Source organism: Lagenorhynchus albirostris, chromosome 7, assembly GCF_949774975.1.
Source record: "Lagenorhynchus albirostris chromosome 7, mLagAlb1.1, whole genome shotgun sequence".
NCBI classification, from domain to species: Eukaryota; Metazoa; Chordata; class Mammalia; order Artiodactyla; family Delphinidae; genus Lagenorhynchus; species Lagenorhynchus albirostris.
The window spans coordinates 95,045,274-95,065,829 of NC_083101.1; the positions used below are offsets into that span (position 1 = coordinate 95,045,274).

At 42.7% G+C, this 20,556-nt stretch overlaps 1 protein-coding gene across 3 annotated transcripts; it reads right to left on the reverse strand.

Moving 5' to 3' along the window:
* Window positions 1-1,046: 1,046 nt before the first annotated feature.
* On the reverse strand, window positions 1,047-14,935 carry NFIL3 (nuclear factor, interleukin 3 regulated). 3 transcript variants are annotated; one of them, XM_060155558.1, is made up of 2 exons: window positions 14,722-14,935; window positions 1,047-2,912 (listed from the first exon to the last, which is right to left on the reverse strand). In XM_060155558.1, the coding sequence occupies exon 2, from the start codon at window positions 2,734-2,736 to the stop codon at window positions 1,348-1,350; it is 1,389 nt and encodes a 462-aa protein (XP_060011541.1). In that variant the 5' UTR covers window positions 2,737-2,912; window positions 14,722-14,935; the 3' UTR covers window positions 1,047-1,347. The 3 variants fall into 3 exon arrangements, with proteins under 3 accessions (XP_060011541.1, XP_060011538.1, XP_060011539.1); XM_060155555.1 differs by lacking the exon at window positions 14,722-14,935 and adding an exon at window positions 14,161-14,402; XM_060155556.1 differs by lacking the exon at window positions 14,722-14,935 and adding an exon at window positions 4,978-5,529.
* Window positions 14,936-20,556: the final 5,621 nt, after the last annotated feature.

Here is a 20,556-nt window from a genome sequence, read left to right on the forward strand (position 1 = left end):
GCATTGGCAGGTGGATTCTTAACAAATGCGCCACCAGGGAAGCCCCTGCACATGTTTTATGAAGCCTCCAAGTCCTTCCCCTTACTTCTAGAATACAGAAAAGGTCAGTGTGAGAAGAAACAGTTCTGGAGAGGGCTTTGGTGAGGAGAAGAGCTATGGGGAAAGCTGTGCTTGATCAACATCCACCCATTCCTTCCACCCCACCCAGAAGCCAGTCCCGCCTTGCAACAGAAGACACACTTGGTCTGTATTTGAGGACACTTACTTCTATGGGGCAACTGAGGATCCTGGACAAATGATCAGTCATGATCATATCATCGGTTTACTTAGAATGATGCCTTCTTCTGGACTTCTATATTATAAAGAGTTTCCAAACTGGAGCTATTATTTATATTCATCTTTAACAAATAGTAAAAAAAAACAAGTCATTACATAGACTGAATGTGGTGGAATGTCATCATTGATGTGTTCCTTGAAATTTTGGAAACTAAATAAAACAATATTTCACTAGCTTAATTCCCTAGACTTATATTCGAGAACTGTTAAGATTTACAATAACATAAAAATGACTTCATCCTTAGTCTTTTATCCACTCTTTTAATGAACCTCTAAATAATAAACTGGGTCAGTGATTCAACTATCCACATCCATGTGTCATACTTTAAAGAGAGATGACTAAAGAGACAATGATGCTAAACAAGTTGGATTTTTCTACTTAAAAAAAAAAAGGATAGAGAAAACGTAACCTTAAAGAAAAATAGATAATGGGGAGTAATTTAGTAAATTACTAGTCTCAAATGCAAGAAAATGCATTCCCCACCCCCTCTTCCCTACTCTCCCTCTTTGGAAGGTTTTCAAACTTATCATAGCCTGGGCCAAATTAGAAAAAGAAATATTATGTGTTGAACTTATGTTTTGGTTTTCCCTTACAGATGGGAGAAAACTCCCCCAAATAAGTAAAATGCAGAATATCTTAATACAGTATCTACTTTTGTAACTTAAATTGCTTTTTCTTTCCCATAAAATTAAGTGCAATGGAGCAGAAGTTCTGTGTTTGTCACCAATCCTTTATTGAAACTGGTAACTTACACACTTTATAATAGAACAACAAAAATAATGTTCAATATATACAGCCTTTGCAATGGTCTATTTGACTATACACAAGGCAGAGTGATAACACAGTCTAATCTTCATAATAATTTGTGCACAGAAAGACACCCAACAGTCAACATGTGAACATTACAGTGAAATGACATCACAAGTCCAGTGAAAATTCAGCCTAATACAAAATGTACTATCTATTGCAAATGACATCTCTAAATGCCCAGAGCTTGTTCAGTAGTAATTTTACCCAGAGTCCGAAGCAGAGATTTGGTGTGTGGCTATAAGTCTTTTAAGTGAGACCACCTCTGCAGACAAGTTGGCTATCCCCTGCTTCAAAAACAAATTCTCTGGGTCAGAGACTTTGTAACCATTGTCTTTCACTTCGACCACTCCAGTTTTGTAACTACTCTGAGTTTTGCCATTAAGTTCTTTTTGATGCCAGTGTTCAGATTTGAGAGACCAATCTTGAATGTTAGTCACTTGCACTGAAAAGGGAGTGAGAGAAGAATGTACCAGATTGGGGGCATTATGCTTCTCAAGTTCAAAATGTCTCTTAGACGTCATGTCAACAGGCGAAGAAAGTTTTTGTGTGCCATCAAATTCATGATCGAAGGCTTCCACTTTTATCTGCATGGCTTTGGCTTTAATCCGAAGCTTGTGCGGCAAGGCAGAGGAGTTCACTTCTGGAACTTTAACCACTGTGGCGTGGACACGCTGAAGTTCGACGGGAGAGTGGATTGGGCCCTTGGGAACCTGCTGCTCGTCTTCTCCATCGGATGACTTTCCTACTGCACCTTCATCGGTTTCTGATGTCCTTGGAGAGTTACTGGAGGATCGGTTGACCTGCAGCAGAGGGGGAGAGTGTGAGTAGCCAGGAAAAGAATTCCCCATATAGTTCTGGTACACGGCCGCTCGGTAGGTGCCCGGGTCATCTCTGGGCTCCCTGGCATAGCTCTCCAGTTCCATTGGCTCTTGCTTGATGACCTGGAACTTGCTTTCTGGGCTTCTGCAGCCACTCTGCCCAGGGCCCTCCTGCGAATGTTCTAGCGAGGACACTTCCGAAACATCAGACAGAGAGCTCTGTGGAGAGTGCTTGATGACAGAAATGCAACTGCTGGCCACCATCGAGGGCTCGTGCTCATCCACAAAGGCGCTCACGGTGGATTTGGAAGTCTGGTAGTCTTGAAAATACACAGCTGTAGAATTACTGAGTTTCTGAATCTCCTGGGCATAGGCTGTCGAGCTAATTAAACCAAACTTTAATTTTAGGGAAAGCAGTTCAGCTTTTAAAGTGGCGTTTTCTTCTCCCAGTGCAATGAGTTTGTTCTCCAAAACCAGGTCATTCAGTCGACGCTTCTCCCGAGACCTCTTGGCAGCTTCGTTATTTTTCCGCCTCTTTTCCCAATACATGGCATCTTTCTTCTCGTCGGGAATGAATTCCCGTTTCCTCCGACATGCTGAAGATTTGTTTTTCCCCACACTGCCTTCATTGAGAAGGAGCTCTTCCCCTGTCGTCAAGTCTTCGGAGACTTCGGATAAGGCAGAATTAAGCACCATCATCTTGTCCACGCTGCTACCAGCATCAAGAGATGCCTGCTCCTTCTTGATGCTCTGCATTTTTCTCAGCTGCATCAGAAACAACCTTAACCTATATATGCGGTGAAGGAGAAGAAGTTATTTCCTCAGTAATCTCAAATGCTTTAAAAACTGCGGTTTAAAATCCATCAATATTCTTCTTTTTGTTCTACCGTCCAGGATAAATCTCTTCGGCTTCTCTCACCAAACGGAGTAGGGGTCTTCTAGGTCACCTGCAATACATGAAGAGAAACAGTTATCCATTTGGTAAATATGTATTACCAATTATGTACAAGAAAGTGCACGAAGCATTGAGGGTCAATATTTCTGCCCTTCAAAGAGTTTACAATCTTGCAAGGAAAATAAGTACCCAAATACCTATACGGTAAAGTTGTAAAGGACAAGTCCACAGTGAGACCTGTGGTCCAGGACAGTGAGAGAAAAAAACACATCTGCCCCAGGGAAAAACAGAGGAAGACTGTGTTTCAGGAGAAAAAATGGTGGGGTGGGGCATGTGGGGATAGGACATTACAGGAAGGAAATGACAGATCGCCTCTGGTTGGTAAGTTTTTAAATAGTACTTGCATCTTGTGGGGCTTCTGAATACTTTTAGATAGCTCTTATATCACTGCCAAGCAAACAAGCTCACCTCATAAAAGGAACTTTTCCAAGTAAACCCCTTTAATATCAGTAAACAAATTCTGTAATTACATGGAATCAAATAAAAACGGAGCTAAATTTTTATTGCCACAAAAATAAAAATAAAAGCCACACAAACAACTGAGTTGTAGTTGTTTAATCTCTTATGTGGCTGATGTCATGGTCATTCTCCCAAGTGACTCAGCATACCTGAAAAGGACTCTTTTCAATAAAGCCATCTCTTTTGACACATTTGTGCTATGAGGTTAGAAATGTTCTTTTTTTTTTTCCGGTTCCTTCAAATTGATTTATCAAACATTCACTTAAGATTGAAGCATCCACAGTGCTTTTTTTGGTCCTGACAATTCTGTCATAATAGATTTCATTGATAAAGTAGCTTCAGACTAAAATAAACGCTTATTATTCAAAGGGATTTTTTTTTTAAGTACAGTGCCTTCTTGAAACTTAAAATTATTTTAAACCAAGAGAATGTAATTATGGAAAGAATTTCTTTCCATTTTACTAATTAGTTTCAAACAAAATATAAGAACTCAAAAATAGAACCATCAACTAGCTTCCTTTTCCACTGATGACATATTTATAATCTGAACTTGGCCTGACAGGAGATAATAAATCCATATTAAGTTCCAATAACAATCTTCTCGTGGTCATTTTGGATCTGTCTTCCTGGACAGGGCTTCTCTGTCTAATTTTCCAGTAGGTAATACTTTCATAAAGGAGATATGGTAAGACAACTGTTCATTCGGCACTATCTGTATATGGCACTCTTCCTGCCCTATTAAAAAGATTTAATGTTTTTGTTTTAGGTCTCTCTTTCTTTCTTGTGCATAGTTTTATAATGACTAATGACGTTTAATTTTATCAGCTGGAAAAGACTGCCAGCTTCCTGTGTCTTTTCCAGAAGGAATGATGTAATAATTTCAGGATCATCAAGAATAAGGTTTAATGCCATGTTTCTGTCCATCAAATTGAGCCAATGGAAACAGTGAGTTGCAACTTAGCAAAACTTGTGATTACAAATACCGAGCTTCCGTTTGTTTTTGAAAATATAGCTTTAATGGGAAATGAAGGCAATGAGTCTGCCACAGCAGGCCGTGATGGTGTAGAAAGGGGAGCTTCCTAGTTATCACTTAGTAAACAACCCTGCTTCCTATATTTCCAGTTAGGTTTCTTGTTCTGATATGAAAACCCCTTTTCCTTCAATATACTGAATGGATTCTTCCCTCCTGTCAAGAATTTGTATTCCCTAATTCAGTTAAGTCTTCCCCCCTGAAATCAAATGAATGTTGAAGCAAAGAGTAAAAATTCCAGTTCCAGGAAGATAATTACATTGAACTTTTCCAAGATGCTTTTTAAATCTCCACTGTATCCCCAGATACTACTGTTTTTTAAAACATTATGCAGTTCCTTGCACACTATTATTCTGAGTATTTTCTCCACTTGAGACTCTTTCTCTTCCATGCATTTTTTAATTTGTCCCTTCCTTGGGGAAAAAAAATTACATTCCTTTTACATTTCACCTCACCTATGAGTTTTTACAGTTATGCTTTTGAAATGCCCCACCATTCTGTGTTAGTTACCCTTCCTAAACTTTTCATTCTTTCATCATTTCATATTGTTTCATCATTTCAAACCTACATTGAGTGAGTTGGGACTCTCTTCAATCTCCTGGTCCAAAGAATCGAGCTGAGTCCAGTGTGAGTGAGGGCGGGCAGGCAGCCCTTGCCACACTGCATAGAGAAAATAACACTACTTCCATTTAACAAAAATATCCCACTTGTCCTAAAATCTCTTAACCCATTTCTTCTGGGTGTCTAAGTACTTTATGTCCACTTTGTCGTCTTTACAACTTTGTTGGTACATTCAAAACCTGCAGAAAAATCTCATTTCTTTTCAGTTAATATTCTTCCTATTTGAATTTCACTATGTGTACTAGAATCTGGTTCTCCCTTCATCCGCACATATTAACTGCCTCTATGATTCCACCAGCAAATCAGGCCATAACGACATTAGGATATTTTCTGTAATATTATTTATCAAATAACCTTGCAGTGTTGAAAAGAGTTTATCAGCAGTGCGAGATACTGTAGAGAGAGGTGCTGATTTTGTACAATGTGTATCTTCCTACATGTTTGTTTTGTATGCCCAACTAGACTGCAAATTAGTTCAGGGCTCAAATTAATATATTTGTATCCTAGCAACAAACTGAACCTATTAGGTGCTCAACATCTGATTGACAGTCACTCATTTGCCTTATATAAGAGAGCTTTGTGCCAAAAACACTTTGTTGATAAATTCTTTTAAATCTGATTATTACATAAATTCTAAAAAAGATATTTAACTTAGTAACAGAGAGCTTCTCTTATTCATTCCTTGACTTATTCAACACATATGGAGCACCTACTGTATACCTGGCACTGAGCCAGACTGGGGGCACATAAAGAGTGAAGGAAGAATCAAACTCCCAAGAGTCAAGGGACCCCTTAGTCTTTGGTGGGAGACAGGCTTGTGAATACAGTGCTCATCCAGGGGTGTGCTAGGAGCACCGCCAACAAGGGGTGTTGGTGCACATATCACATTGTTTCTAGCTGCACTGCCTTTTTCTTTGTATGGTGACAGTAAAAACAATTATAACAGGTGCCATTTACTCAACACTGACTATGCAACAGACACTGTGAGCCTGGCCTGTCATTATTTCACTGCCCTCATAATAACCACTTTCAGATGAGAAAACTAAGGCTCAGAGAAGTTAAGCAACGTGCCCAGTGTCACACAGCGAGTTAAGGGGCACAGCTAAGATTCCAGGACAGCCCTGACCCCAATCCAATTCCTCTAACAGTGCCCATTCCTGTACTCCCAGAGGGTTGTTCTGGTGTATATCCCTGCAATGCATCTCATTTACATACAGTTCCTTTCTGTGTTACTCTCATTTCTGGGTAATATATGCCCACTTACTAAGTGACTTTGGGGGCAGTAAAGCACTATTAGATGCTGCCAGAACTTCTTTAAGACAACAAAGGTACCATCTGGAACTTTTCTCCAGCTTCCACAGAGTTGTATAGCCTGCAAGTATTTAATGAATTGAGAAAACATTCTAAATTTTCATATCTCTGCTAAAATTTTAATCTCCGGGCAAACCTACATGCTAAAATAAATAGAAGGAAAAAAATTAAAGCTATTAGCATTGCCACCTGTGATTTTTTGGTACACAACCAAAATGTATCCATTTTCAACATGGTGGGAGAGGGCAGTTAAACCACAGAAAGACTGAGTGACTTTCCCAAGGCCATGCAGCACTAGAGGGCAGAGGTGTTGAGGGCAAAGAATCTATTTGTGCCCTTCAACAATAAATTTAAATTAAAGTGAATGGAAAGGTGGTTTACAACGCCTTCTAAAGACATCAGTTTTTATGCTCAACTAACTAATGACTTTATTTCAGTTCCAGTGTTTTCCCTTATGATTAATTGAACAGTCATTTCACCTCTGCCTCATGTTTTCAGATCACCACTAATGCTGTGTTACATCAGTCACCACTAGTTTCCTTTCTGGTGAATAACTGACACTAAATGACAATTCTATGATGCTGGGGTATTCGGCACGATCAGCTTCATTACACGCATTAGATAATACGGGTGCTTCTTAAAAACACAAATAAAAGGAGAAATTTAAGAGCAGGAGTCATCACATTCTAATGACATATTTTCCCACACCTAACTCGGATGTACCATTGCTAATTAATGCTTTTTTGTAGTACATCACACTATTTCTACAGGCAGGAGTTATATTTCATAAACCCAGATTTTAAAGTCTATTTAAGTCAGATGACCTAAATATTGTTTTTAATTAAGATAAATTTGGTTTAGAAAATTCTCTAAAAGAATAAAGCTTTACAACACAAATTCTAGCCCAAATTTCTTTTTGAGGAGGGACCTTATGACTTATGTTTACAATGACAGACCTGTATCTTCTCTGGCCGCCAACACATCTCTCAGAGAAATATTGGTGGACAATTCAAACTTGTTACAAAACAAGAAGAGAAGAAACGTTTTGTTTCAAGCATCTAAAATCTTACTAATAGCTTAGATGTTAAAATCTACTATGAGAAAAAATCATTATTATTTCTTTAAAGAGACTGCAAATTGCTTCTATTTGATACTTTGATTTTAACATTCTGTCAATACAAGATGAAATACTATTTGATGTGCCCAATGATTTGGAAATATTTTGATAGAACTACCTCATTTTACCTCTACTCTCTGAATGTACTGTTTACACCCTCAGAGGTATAGTATAGATACCACTAAAGAAAAAAATTCTTTTATGTTAAACTACAACCCATCTCTCTACTAAGAGGCAGTTGCTTATTTTTGAGATAAGTGCCATTTTAGTGAAAAAATAAAGTTAATGAATCAATTCACAGCTCTTTAAACTAGTAATACTAGCAAATGTTAACCTACATTTTCTTCCTGTGGGTAAAATCCATGACATGATTGTTTCAATAAAATGCTTTACTTCTTTTCATGGATGGAAAATAAAATCTAGGGGGGAGTGGGGGATGAAAAAACTAAGGAAACACTGAAGTTGCATGAGGATTTTCTAATCAGGCTGAAAAAATGCTTTTTAAATTAAGAAAACTATGTTAAACCTCTTTAAGTACCAGTGAAGTGCCTCCCATTAATAATATAATTCTGTATCTATTAACACAGACTCTGAAGTCAGAGAGAAATGTATACTTGATCAAGCTATGAACACACACATAAACAGACTTTCACACTTTTCCAAAATCTATCCTATCATAGCAACAAACTGGCCTACTTTTTCTATTCGGGTACTTCTGTAAATGAATGTGTCAAAACCAGAGCAAGTTTATGATAAATGAAAATATTTCAAGTTTCTTGCCCTTTCATCCTCAACAAAGGACCACTTGAAAATTAGATTTAAACTTAATAAATATGATGACAACACTGCATTTTATTATAGCATTGATATAATTTAAGGGATTGAAATATGAAATAGTATGACCTGATGTTCTTTTACAAAAAGAGGCTACTGTTTGTAATCTAACTCTCAATGAAAATATTCTGAAGACTGCTCAGGGCAAATGCGTAGATGCTAACACATCCAAACAACTTCAAGGCTTGAGGGAGGGGAACTGGGAGGATGGGGGTGATGAAATACTAATGCTTTATGAAAAATTCTGCATTCACTTCAAAATGGGGACCATTTGTTTTCTTGAAAGTTTCAAAAAGATAATTTATCAGTCTAGCAACTAATTTGAAATCTTAAGGGACATGGGTAATTATGAAGTTACCCAGTTGTAAGAAATTCTGCAACAGGTAAGTAATACCAGACTACATGCAACATGGGATAATGATGGGGAAAATGGGGTGCATGCAGAGTTGGCTGAGGAAATGGTATGGTAGGGCAAGGTTTTGAATGTCCCTAATTATACTGAAGGATCATTCCAATTTTCCTCAGCTTGACTTTTTAATTTCTTGTTCACTTTCCTTCCCAGTGAGCAAACGATTACAAATGTCATTTATTATGTGCCTCATGAATAGAAGAAATTATTTTAAATGTTTATTTTTAGTGTTTATTTGAAGGCTACTTAACTCCAGCTTTAGATCCCTAGAAAGTTAATTAATAAAAGACACCATGTTCTGATAACTAAAAGGCTTATAAACATCATTCTGCTTCCAATGAAAATGAGTCCTCAAAGCACAGATTATTACGAAATCCCTACTAAACTTTCTTACCATAAAAACAAGCTAGCATACTCTAATTAAAACCATATGAGAAACAGTAATTTTTTAACTACAAGAAAGGTATTTGTAATGAAATTTGAGAGATAATTGGGGGTGGTGGCAATACAAGCTCATTTTGAAACTGGGAAACTCTTATGTAATGTCTGTGATCAAAGGTCAATGTCTTTCGACATTCTTATACAAGTCCAATCTGGATAAAAATCAACTCAAATATAATTTAGAAAAATAACAGGATATCAAACAATGTGTTAACCCTGTGAAATACAGGCATACCTTACAAAAACAAGAAATGAATATTAAAGGAAACTTCAATTACATTGTTTCTGTCATATTTTGAACTGAATCCCAAGTGTGCTCTCATTCCTTAATACAAATTAAAAATAAACAACTTTGAACAGCATCAATGCCATCTGGATTACAATGGAAATAATGAAGTATGTGTGATTTTACTAGGGTAAAAATAAAGCCTCGGCAATATGACTGCACCTTTTCCATTCCATGCTGCAATCACATTCACGTCTCAGAACTGACTCTATGGACCAAAGCAAGGTCAACTAGAAATATCCACTCAGCTGGTGAGTCAGGCACATTGCTCAACATGGGAAAGGGCCTGAACAAAGGGTTTTAATTTTCAGCTTGTTGCATCATAGTGATGTTATAATTGCACTGCGCAAAGATAAGTCTTTAACACAGAAAAGGAAATTGTTTCAAAAACTCCAGTGAGCTTGCACTCACACTCAGGGAAGGGACAGAGACAGAGGGTCACCCCACCCCCCCAATCCCCTTTTCAGGCTCCTGGCCTGGGCTGCTAATCAATTTCTCTTAGCCTCCACTTCCTCATGTCTAAAATGGGGACGATAATAGAACAGTCAACACAGTGCCTGGCACAGGAAGGGTATATGTTTAGCAAATATTAGCTCTTCACCTCATTTCTGAAGAATGGGCAGCATCAAGGAAACGATGATGATGATTAGTTCTAGGCCTAATTTTTGCCTCTCGTAATTCGTAGTGAAGCACTGCCCTATGTTGCAAGTGTAAGGGTAAACCAAACGAAATTTACTTCTGTGTTAGTCAAAAGGGCCAACCATCAGCAGTTGGGGCATGTCCTACCGTTTTAACCATATAGGCTGCACACACTCCCTCCCAACACAGCTCATCTGTGAGGTCTAACCAGCCTCTGATCTCAGACTAGAATTTTAGATAGAGAGATTATCCAGGACCAGGAAAACCATCACAGAGAGGTAAAGGGAACTGAAAAAGGGCAGCTGTTTGGCACTTTTTACACCATTCCTGCAACCATCAACTCACCTCTCCCTGTTCCTTTAAACAGTTCCCCCAAACATTAACCCAATGACTTGGGTAGTCTGAGGTTCTGCAATCCTGTCAAGAATTCCCTTCAAACTAAAATTACCATCAAACGTAATAGCAAATAGTTTTGAGAAAGAAATTAATCATTATTAGAACAGAAAAGTACAGTATTTCAAGAAGAATCTTTTTTTTTAAAGATTTTTTTGATATGGACCATTTTTAAAGTCTTTATTGAATTTGTTACAATATTGCTTCTGTTTTATGTTTTGGTTTTTTGGCCCCAGGCACGTGGGATCTTAGCTCCCTGGCCAGGGATGGAACCTGCACCCCCTGCATTGGAAGGTGAAGTCTTAACCACTGGACCACCACGGAAGTCCCAAGAAGAATCATTAACTATAGGCTTAGTGCAAACTTTATTCCTTATTGCACAGAGACTTAGGCAGTGAAAAATGAAGGTGAATACTTTTATTAAAATATATATATATATATATATATATATATATATATAGTTCCTGGTCACTTTTACAGGAAACATTTACTGAGCTCCCCACAACTGCCCAGCTAAACAGGTTTTATTCCCTCAGTTTACCCTGGAGGCCTATGGAAATCAGGGCAGTGCCCAAGATCACAGGCTGGGGCCTGGGACCCAGCTCTTGTGAGCCCACAGCCTGTGTTCTCTTTTAGCACTTCACTGTTTCCTAACTACTGACTGGCCTGAAACTCAAGAGAGAAACCATTAGGGATGGGGTGTAGGATTTGATCCCACAGAAGCCAACTTTTCAACAAAGCACTGCGCTGATGCCCTTTCAGAGAACATCTGTGACGCTGCCCTGAATTCACTGCGATTTATTGCAGGAGCACAGCCTCAGAAGACTTATTGCCAGGATGAAAGTACTACTATATACTCTTATATAGCAGGACAGCGGCATCCACACAAGTGTTTTGATTTTTTAAAATTCTGAACTCGGGGGATTTGAGTTCTCTCTACTCTAGCCTTTGACCACATAGACTAAAGGTTCAAAAAAAAAATACATCGACTCGACTGGCTACAGTCAAGATGGGGCTCTCCTCGTCACCACCACCAATAGTGGACCTCCCCCCCCCGCAATTTTTGTGGTCTGTTGCCATTTGGAGGTTTCCTTAGGTCTTTTTCACTTCACGAAAATCAGAAGCCCTCGGCTCCGACATACAATGAAGCCTCCCCGAACAAAGGTTCCTGCGGTGCTCAGAAGCTCAGCGCGCAAAAAGCAATACGGCAGGCCCCTGGAACTGCGGAGCGGCCTCGCCCTGGGTCCCTCCTGTCCCTCCCGCTCTCCTGGCTCCCCTCCCGCCGCTCCGGCTGCCCTTGCATCCTCCCCCTCCCTCCTCCTGCCCAAGCGAACCCAGAGCGCATCGCACTCTCGGGTCCCGGGCGGTCCCTCGGTGCCCCCCCACGCGCCTCCCCAGGACCCGCCCCCGCCGGGTGGGCGGCGCAGCGGGGCCTTGGCGCCGCCAGGACCCCCGCGCCAGAACAAAGGAATGTGAGGAGGGGGCGAGGAGGAGCAGCACAGGCCGCCCTGCAGCCCCCGTCCAAGCGCCGCCCAAGGGCGCTCCCTGCTGCTAACCGAGGTCCGCGCCCGCCACCCCCACATCGCCCCCAGACCCCAAGGGCCCGCAGGAGGGAGGGGTGGGCCGGGAGGCAAGGGAGCACCCCTGAGGTCGCGATCGGAAGGTGGCGCTACGCGGCCCCCTGCAGGCCCGGGGCTCCCGGCCTGCGCTCCAAAGTAGGTCGGGGTCTGACATTCGGGGCCTGGAGCAATATTAGCTTCTTGGAAAGCGACTTCAATTACTTGGGGTAATAAATTTGTTCCAGAGGTGAATCTCTGTAATACGTCCCCGCCTCCGCCCCCCTCCCACCTAAAAACCGTCCACAACCCTGCTTTTTAGTTATTTTAATAGTACATTAGGGGAAAACAAATCTGACATACACACGCCACCATATACATATATTCACATACACACTACGTAAGAGTCCAGGGACAAATTTAAAATCTGGGTATATTATATATTCATATAATCCTCACACGAATAAAACTAGGACATCCACCAAAAAAATACAATCTACTAACCTATATCTGTTTCCCATAAATCATATCTGGTCTGGAGAAAATAAAAATACGATGTGAAACAAATACTGTGACCCCATTCGCTGTTGTTATTTACAAAAGCCAAGACCAGAAGATGACACTCGGCCATCCCCTGCTGTTCTCAGGGAACAGCACTTTCCTAAAGTGTCCTTTAAAAAGATAAATGGGAGTCAGCATTCAGCAAGTCACCGGGCTCTGCGAAATGCCTTCCTAAAAATACAATCTTATCAAAGGTCTCCGAAGGCGTGGAGTTAAAACTACAGCAAATGGCCTTGAACTTGTATTTGCACACAGCCCTGGAGAAAACGCCAGAAATAGCGCTGTGAGGCCACAATTGTTAAAATGTGATAGGGCTAAATTTAGAAGAACGCACATTTCATTTAGGGCAAAAGACACACATTCGGCTGCATGAGCAAACTCAATGCTTACCCAGTTGTCTACTTTCCTGTTTAAAATATCCTTAAAAAAAAACTGTTACAGTGACATTTTAAAGGCTGAGATCGTCCTACTTTCTTTGTAGCAAGATTATAAAATCACGTAATTAGCTCCCTCTTCCTGTGCTCACTGCCAGCAAATTCGTCCGTTACATAATACAACATTTCCAGGAAACTATTATGTGATCTGTCTTGTGTCTGAAAAAGCAATGACAATAAGGTGAGAAAAAGGGCTGATCGAATGGAATGCATTAAAATTAGGAAGGTGGGGAGGTGAACGTCACAATGGTTCGTCCCAGGTTTAAAAATAATAGCTCAGAACACCTAAGGGACGAGCTCGGGTAGTATCCAAGATCAGAATACAAACCGAGGAATTCTTCCTTTCATGTTTTGTAGGAGTGTTTAAAAATACATCTTTTTTATTTGGGACGTAGTATACAGGTAATGATCCAGTATCCAACGCGGCGCTAAAATTACCAAATCATTGCACACGTACGCGCACATTCCCACATCAGCCCGTAATCCTTGCCAATATTTCACTGTGGGCAGATTATGCAATGTATGCAAGTACAAATCCCACAACCTCCCCGAGCGCTGGTAAAACACGCTGACGACAAACAGGGTGGAAAACGTCTGTGCAGACTCAGCCCCGGACACAAACAAACGCAGCGCAGGCATTCTCCGAATGCCGTCACCATTCACGCTACCAACGCTCTTTCTCAACGAGAAAATCAAGACTCTTCCCCATTACTCAGCTCCCCTCCTCTCCACCGCCGCCAGCCCCGCAGAAGGTACGAGAAAGAAAAGAGCGCTGCCCTTCCCCACGAGAAGGCTCAGCCTCGGCTCAGCCTCCCCGGCGCTCTTCTCTATCAAAACATCAATTTTCCTGAAATCAGGAGACATTATGCAACAGCAGCAGGGGGAGCGCAAGCCAGCCCGGACTACGTGCCGGAGCGACGGCGCTGCAATCAAAGCAGCCACCTTAAGGTGGCGAGTCCCCCTCCTGACAAGGCAGCAAAAGTTTATGTAATGAATGCCCCGCGCACACTCGCAGCCGCCGGCCAGCTCCGCGCACAGCCGAACCCCGCGCACAGCCTGGCCCGCGCCCCGCGCCAGCCGGCCGCGCGCCCCGGGAGCGGGCGGGGAGCGGGGCACCGGGCCCGGGCCGGCGGTGGGCGGAGCGCTTACCGTGTTCCTGCTCTCAGGGCGGCGAGCTGGGGTGGCGGGGAGAAAGAACGGGGGCCGTGAGCGAAGCCGGTGGCGTTCGGGGATCGGGGTCCGGCTGGGCCTCCGGGTCGGCAGGCGGAGGCGAGGGCGCGGCGCGGGAGACGGGCGGCGCGCCGGGTCCGCGGGCGCCGTGGCCGCGCCGGGAGATGTGTGTTAGTAGGTCAGTTCCGAGCGCGGCGCTACGTCGCCGACCGCCAGCCCGCCGTGACGGGCGGCCCCGGCCCCAATCGCCGAGTCCGCACCCGCCCCCAGCCCGCCTCCAATGGCCGCGGCCAGCGGAGGCAGGCTCTCCGGTGCCCCGCCCTCGCCACGCCCCCGCCCCCTCCCCCTCCCGGCAGCGCCACCGGCAGCCCGCGTCCCTTCCCGGCCGCGGCCACCGCCGCCGCCCGAGTGCCGGGACGCCCAGCGCTTCGGGCCCCGCGCCCCGCTCCAGGGTTGCGCAACGGCCGGCGCGGCCGTCTCGACCGGAGCGAGCATGGGGAGGGGCCCGAGACCCCTGCCTCACCGTCCCGCTCCCCTCACCGCCTCCTTCGCCCTCTCGGTCACCGAGGTGCCTCTCTGAGCCCAGCGACCCTCGCTCACTCGCAGAGGCGCGCGTTTCGTCTCCCCGAGCGCGCAGCCGGCCAAGCTACCTGTTGCCGACCGAGTGCCGGGCCGAGGGCCGCAGGCTGCCGCGGCCCGGGCGTGGCAGGGACCTCCGCCTTCCCCCTCCCCTCACACTCTGGGAGGACCCCTCCTCCTGGGGGTGGGCGAGAGGGGAGGCGGGGGGCTGGCGAACGGCCAGAAGCCGGGACGAGCAGCAGAGGAGAGGGGGCCGGGCGGCCGTTCCGAGCCCCGCGGTGCTGCGTAAGCAGAGATTACAAAGCCCGGCGCGTCTCCCCTGAGAGCGCGACTGCCCGGAGAGAGGGGGCGGATGGAGGGGAGAAAGCGCAACGCGTGAACACCGCCCCCTCTACTATTAGGACGAAGATGTTGGCTGCAAAGTTGTTGCGTAAGACGACTGGCAAACCAAGCTGGCCGAGGCCCATCGGCACCCACCCGCCTCGTCCCTCGGCCGTGCCGAGTGTGGCTGCCCGGGGTGCGGGTCCGCGGGGTTCAACCAGCTGGTACGCCCGCTGGCGTTTGCTGCTGGGGTTTGAGACGGCCGCTCAGGATCTCTTTTCTTAATCTCGAAGCTAGGAGCAAGTCTGTCATTTCTGCCTCTAACTGGATGTGGTTGTCTTCTCCCCCAAATTCCCGGGCTACGTAAGAGACCTAAAGAAATGGGAGAAAGGGCACCTCGCGGCGACTTAAGTCATAGAGCTAAAGACTGTAAAGGCACGTGGCACACACATGGCGCATTTACAGATAAAGCGGCAGTGCCTGCCTTTGCTAAGGGAGCCATATTCCTGACAGTGACGCACCGACTTGCCCAAACAGAGAATGTGGCAGGTGCAGAAGGACCTCCTGTCTGCTTGGACTATGCGGGAGCTGGTCTGAATGCCTTCCATGACTTTCCACTTCTTTTTCCTATGATAAAAATACACTTTTTTAAAAAAGAAAAATTTGAACTAAACACCAAAGTAGAGTGAACACCCCCCTCGCCCAGTTACCATCACCGACGTCCATCATCAATAGAAAATATGCTTGCTAATTTGTCTCTTTTCTATCTTCCCCATTCTCATATTACAGAATTATAAGTATCCAAAGACTGATGCTTAAACATGCTTATCACGTATCAGGTTTCTGGAAGCCTTCACATTTCAAACTGTTCTCCAAGGACAATGTTGTGGTTCAGAACACACCCATGTTCACAATTCATCTGATAAAGTGTAGGTTTATCAACAGGGCTCTGAAAACGTAGACATGCAATATGAGTTTTAGCGTCTTTCCCAAATCCACCTTTCCAGATGCTTGCCAATTCAAGAAGCACATCTCTGTATGGCTTTTGAGTCAGTCACCTCTATTAGACATTTATTCCAATGAGTTGACTCCTTTGATGAAAATGAATCCTGATTTTGGTTTATATTTTCCACTTTTCTCACTTTTACTAATACATTTCCTTTTTTCCAAATCCTCACAATGCCCATTATAGCTTTGAAAATCTCTCTTAGATGAAATTAAAACCATATGCATGTCAGTTACCTTTTCAGGGTCAGAAATGCAGCTAGTTCCTAGAAATCCAGAGCCACCCAGAGCATACCCCCCCGAAAGATATTCTCCACATTGTTCTGCTTTTTAAATAATTTCATAGAATTCCAGAGCTGTTGTAGAATGAGTAGTAAATGGCTTTATAGAAAACAACTTAGAAATTCAAGAAAGGTAGGTAACATGCTTGGAGTCACCCCAGTTGGTGATAGTGGAGGAATTCTCTGAACCTGGAAACTGGTTCTTTATGCTGAATTTTGAAACCTGATGCTCCTCTAATTACTTGAGGGTATTCTAGATTGTGCCTGTATCATATTTGAGCATCATTTTAAACTGCCATCTTACTTGGAAATCAGGTGAGGTGTAAAAGACATCTGTGATACCAACTTAGAAAATAACTCTTTAGCTCCTCCTGGTGATTAGGAAACCACCAAACAATATGACGATGGATCTGTCTGCATGACTCGAGGTGATGTGTCCAATGTTATATCCTAGAACATTCACAGACTAGGCAAGCACTTGCAGATTAATACGAGTAAATGGAGCATAAAACCTGAAACATAGGAAACAAATTATTCAGGTTGGGGAGGCTTCCAGTAAGACAGCAGCATGGGCCTGAGCGTAGAGCAGGGTTGCCACCACGTCCCTGGGAGGAGGAGGAAGAGGGTTCTGGTTGAAGTGATGAAGTCAAAACTTCCTTACCCTCAGCTCCTTTCAGTGCTGCGGGGGAGGGATGAGGGAAGAGAAGATCAGGACCGTGATGAGAACTTCTGGCAGAAGACAGTCAACCACATTCAGCCTTATCTGACTACACTACCAACACACTTTCTGATTAAGCAAATATAACACCAATAACTTGAGAGAGGAATGACTAAGAATGTGGCCTCTCCTTCTTGAGATGGGAAGCACCCTACGACTGCAGATGTTTCAAGGGAGAAAATACCTAAGAGGACATATGTATTCAGAAGTTTTTACCCTGGGCCTCTTCAGGCAGGGGTAGCTGCAAACTGGGATATCTAATGAGAATTCAGGTTCGCTGAATGTGAACTGTGGCAGAGAGAGAGAAAATGCCCCATCTAAGGGAAATGGAGTCTGCCCTCAGTCTGCCCTCTGATGGACGAGTTCGGCAGCAATGCCCCTGGGAAGAGAGGCATTGGAGGCTGAAAGTCAGGCTCCCTACCTAGTGATCCAGATTGGACAACTCCACCTCATGGGTTCTAGATAGTGGCTTCTGGATTTCTTTGCAGAACACTTTCCACAACTGAAAGTCCTTTGGTGACCCCTGGGGCACCAGGGGCAGCATCGGGGCCCCTATGTCTATGACCCTTGTCTTTCCACTGCACTGTGGTTTTTGAGGCTCTTCTGTCCTTTTATTAAATTTCATGGACAGAAGGTGAAAAAATTCTAGGAACCCATAGGTTTCATTTATTTATTTATTTATTTTTACATCTTTATTGGAGTATAATTGCTTCACAATGGTGTGTTAGTTTCTGCTTTATAACAAAGTGAATCAGTTATACATATACATATATCCTCATATCTCCTCCCTCTTGCGTCTCCCTCCCAGCCTCCCTATCCCACCCCTCTAGGTGGTCACAAAGCACGGAGCTGACCTCCCTGTGCTATGCGGCTGCATCCCACTAGCTATCTATTTTACACTTGGTAGTGTATATATGTCCATGCCACTCTCTCACTTCGTCCCAGCTTACCCTTCCCCAACCGCATCGCCTCCAATCTATGCTCTACATCTATGTCTTTATTCCTGTCCTGCCCCTAGGTTCTTCAGAACCATTTTTTTAGATTCCATATATGTCTCAGCATACGGTATTTGTTTTTCTCTTTCTGACTTACTTCACTCTGTATGAGTCTGTAGGTCCATCCACCTCACTACACGTAACTCAATTTGGTTTCTTTTTATGGCTGAGTAATATTCCATTGTATATATGTGCCACATCTTCTTTATCCATTCATCTGTTGATGGACACATAGTTTGCTTCCATGTCTTGGCTATTGTAAACAGAGCTGCAATGAACATTGTGGTACATGACTCTTTTTGAATTATGGTTTTCTCACGGTATATGCCCAGTAGTGGGATTGCTGGGTCGTATGGTAATTCTATTTTTAGTTTTTTAAGGAACCTCCATTCTGTTCTCCATAGTGGCTGTATCAATTTACTTTCCCACCAACAGTGCAAGAGGGTCCCCTTTTCTCCACACCCTCTCCAGCGTTTATTGTTTATAGATTTTTTGATGATGGCTGTTCTGACTGGTGTGAGGTGATTCCTCATTGTATTTTTGATTTACATTTCTCTAATGCTTAGTGCTGTTGAACATCCATTCATGTATTTGTTGGCAGTCTGTATATCTTCTTTGGAGAAATGTCTATTTAGGTCTTCTGCCCATTTTTGGATGGGGTTGTTTGTTTTTTTGGATATTGAGCTGCATGAGATGCTTATGAATTTTGGAAATTAATCCTTTGTCAGTTGATTCATTTGCAAATATTTTCTCCCATTCTGAGGGCTGTATTTTTGTCTTGTTTATGTTTTCCTTTGCTGTGCTAAACGTTTTAAGTTTCATTAGGTTCCATTTGTTTATTTTTGTTTTTATTTCCATTTCTCTAGGAGGTTGGTCAAAAATGATATTGCTGTGATTTATGTCATATAGTGTTCTGCCTATGTGTTCCTCTAAGAGTTATATAGTGCCTGGCCTTACATTTAGGTCTTTAATCCATTTTGAGTCTATATTTTGTGTGTCGTGTTAGGGAGTGTTCTAATTTCATTCTTTTACATGTAGCTGTCCAGTTTTCCCAGCACCACTTATTGAAGAGGCTGTCTTTTTTCCATTGTATATTCTTGCCTCCTTTATAAAAGATAAGGTGACCATATGTGTGTGGGTTTATCTCTGGGATTTCTATCCTGTTCCATTGATCTATATTTCTGTTTTTGTGCCAGTACCATACTGTCTTGATTACTGTAGCTTTGTAGTATAGTCTGAAGTCAGGGAGCCTGATTCCTCCAGCTCCGTTTTTTGTTCTCAAGATTGCTTTGGCTATTCGGGGTCTTTTGTGTTTCCATACAAATTGTGAAATTTTTTGTTCTGCTTCTGTGAAAATTGCCATTGGTAGTTTGAAAGGGATTGCACTGAATCTATAGATTGCTTTCGGTAGTATAGACCTTTTCACAATGTTGATTCTTCCAATCCAAAAACATGGCATATCTCTCCAACTGTTTGTATCATCTTTAATTTCTGTCATGAGTGTCTTATAGTTTTCTTCATACAGATCTTTTTTTTCCTTAGGTAGGTTTATTCCTAGGTATTTTATTCTTTCTGTTGCAATGGTAAATGGGAGTGTTTCCTTAATTTCTCTTTCAAATTTTTCATCATCAGTGTATAGGTATGCAAGAGATTTCTGTGCATTAATATTGTATCCTGCTACTTTACCAAATCCATTGATTAGCTCTAGTAGTTTTCTGGTAGCATCTTTAGGATTCTGTATGTATAGTATCATATCATCTGCAAAGAGTGACTGTTTTACTTCTTCTTTTCTGATTTGGATTCATTTTATTTCTTTTTCTTCTCTGATTGCTGTGGCTAAAACTTCCAAAACTATGTTGAATAATAGTGGTGAGAGTGGAAAATTTTGTCTTGTTCCTGATCTTAAAGGAATGGTTTCAGTTTTCCACCACTGAGAATGATGTTGGCTGTGGGTTTGTCATATATGGCCTTTATTATGTTGATGAAAGTTCCCTCTATGCCTACTTTCGGGAGTTTTTTTTTAAATCAAAAATGGGGTTGAATTTTGTCAAAACCTTTTTCTGCATCTATTGAGATGCTCATATGGTTTTTCTCCTTCAGTTTGTTAATATGGGTTATCACATTGATTGATTTACGTATATGGAAGAATCCTTGCATTCCTGGGATAAATCCCACTTGGTCATGGTGTATGATCCTTCTAATGTGCTGTTGGATTCTGTTTGCTAGTATTTTGTTGAGGATTTTTGCATCTATGTTCATCAGTGATATTGGCCTGTAGTTTTCTTCTTTGGTGACATCTTTGTCTGATTTTGGTATCAGGGTGATGGTGGCCTCATAGAATGAGTTTGGGAGTGTTCCTCCCTCTGCTATATTTTGGAAGAGTTTGAGAAGGATAGGTGTTAGCTCTTCTCTGTTTGAAAGAATTCACCTGTGAACCCATCTGGTCTTAGACTTTGGTTTGTTGAAAGATTTTTAA

What these genes read in the sequence shown, in the direction of transcription:
- NFIL3 (XM_060155558.1), bottom strand. Translation starts at nt 2,736, where the DNA reads ATGCAGCTGAGAAAAATGCAGAGCATCAAGAAGGAGCAGGCATCTCTT.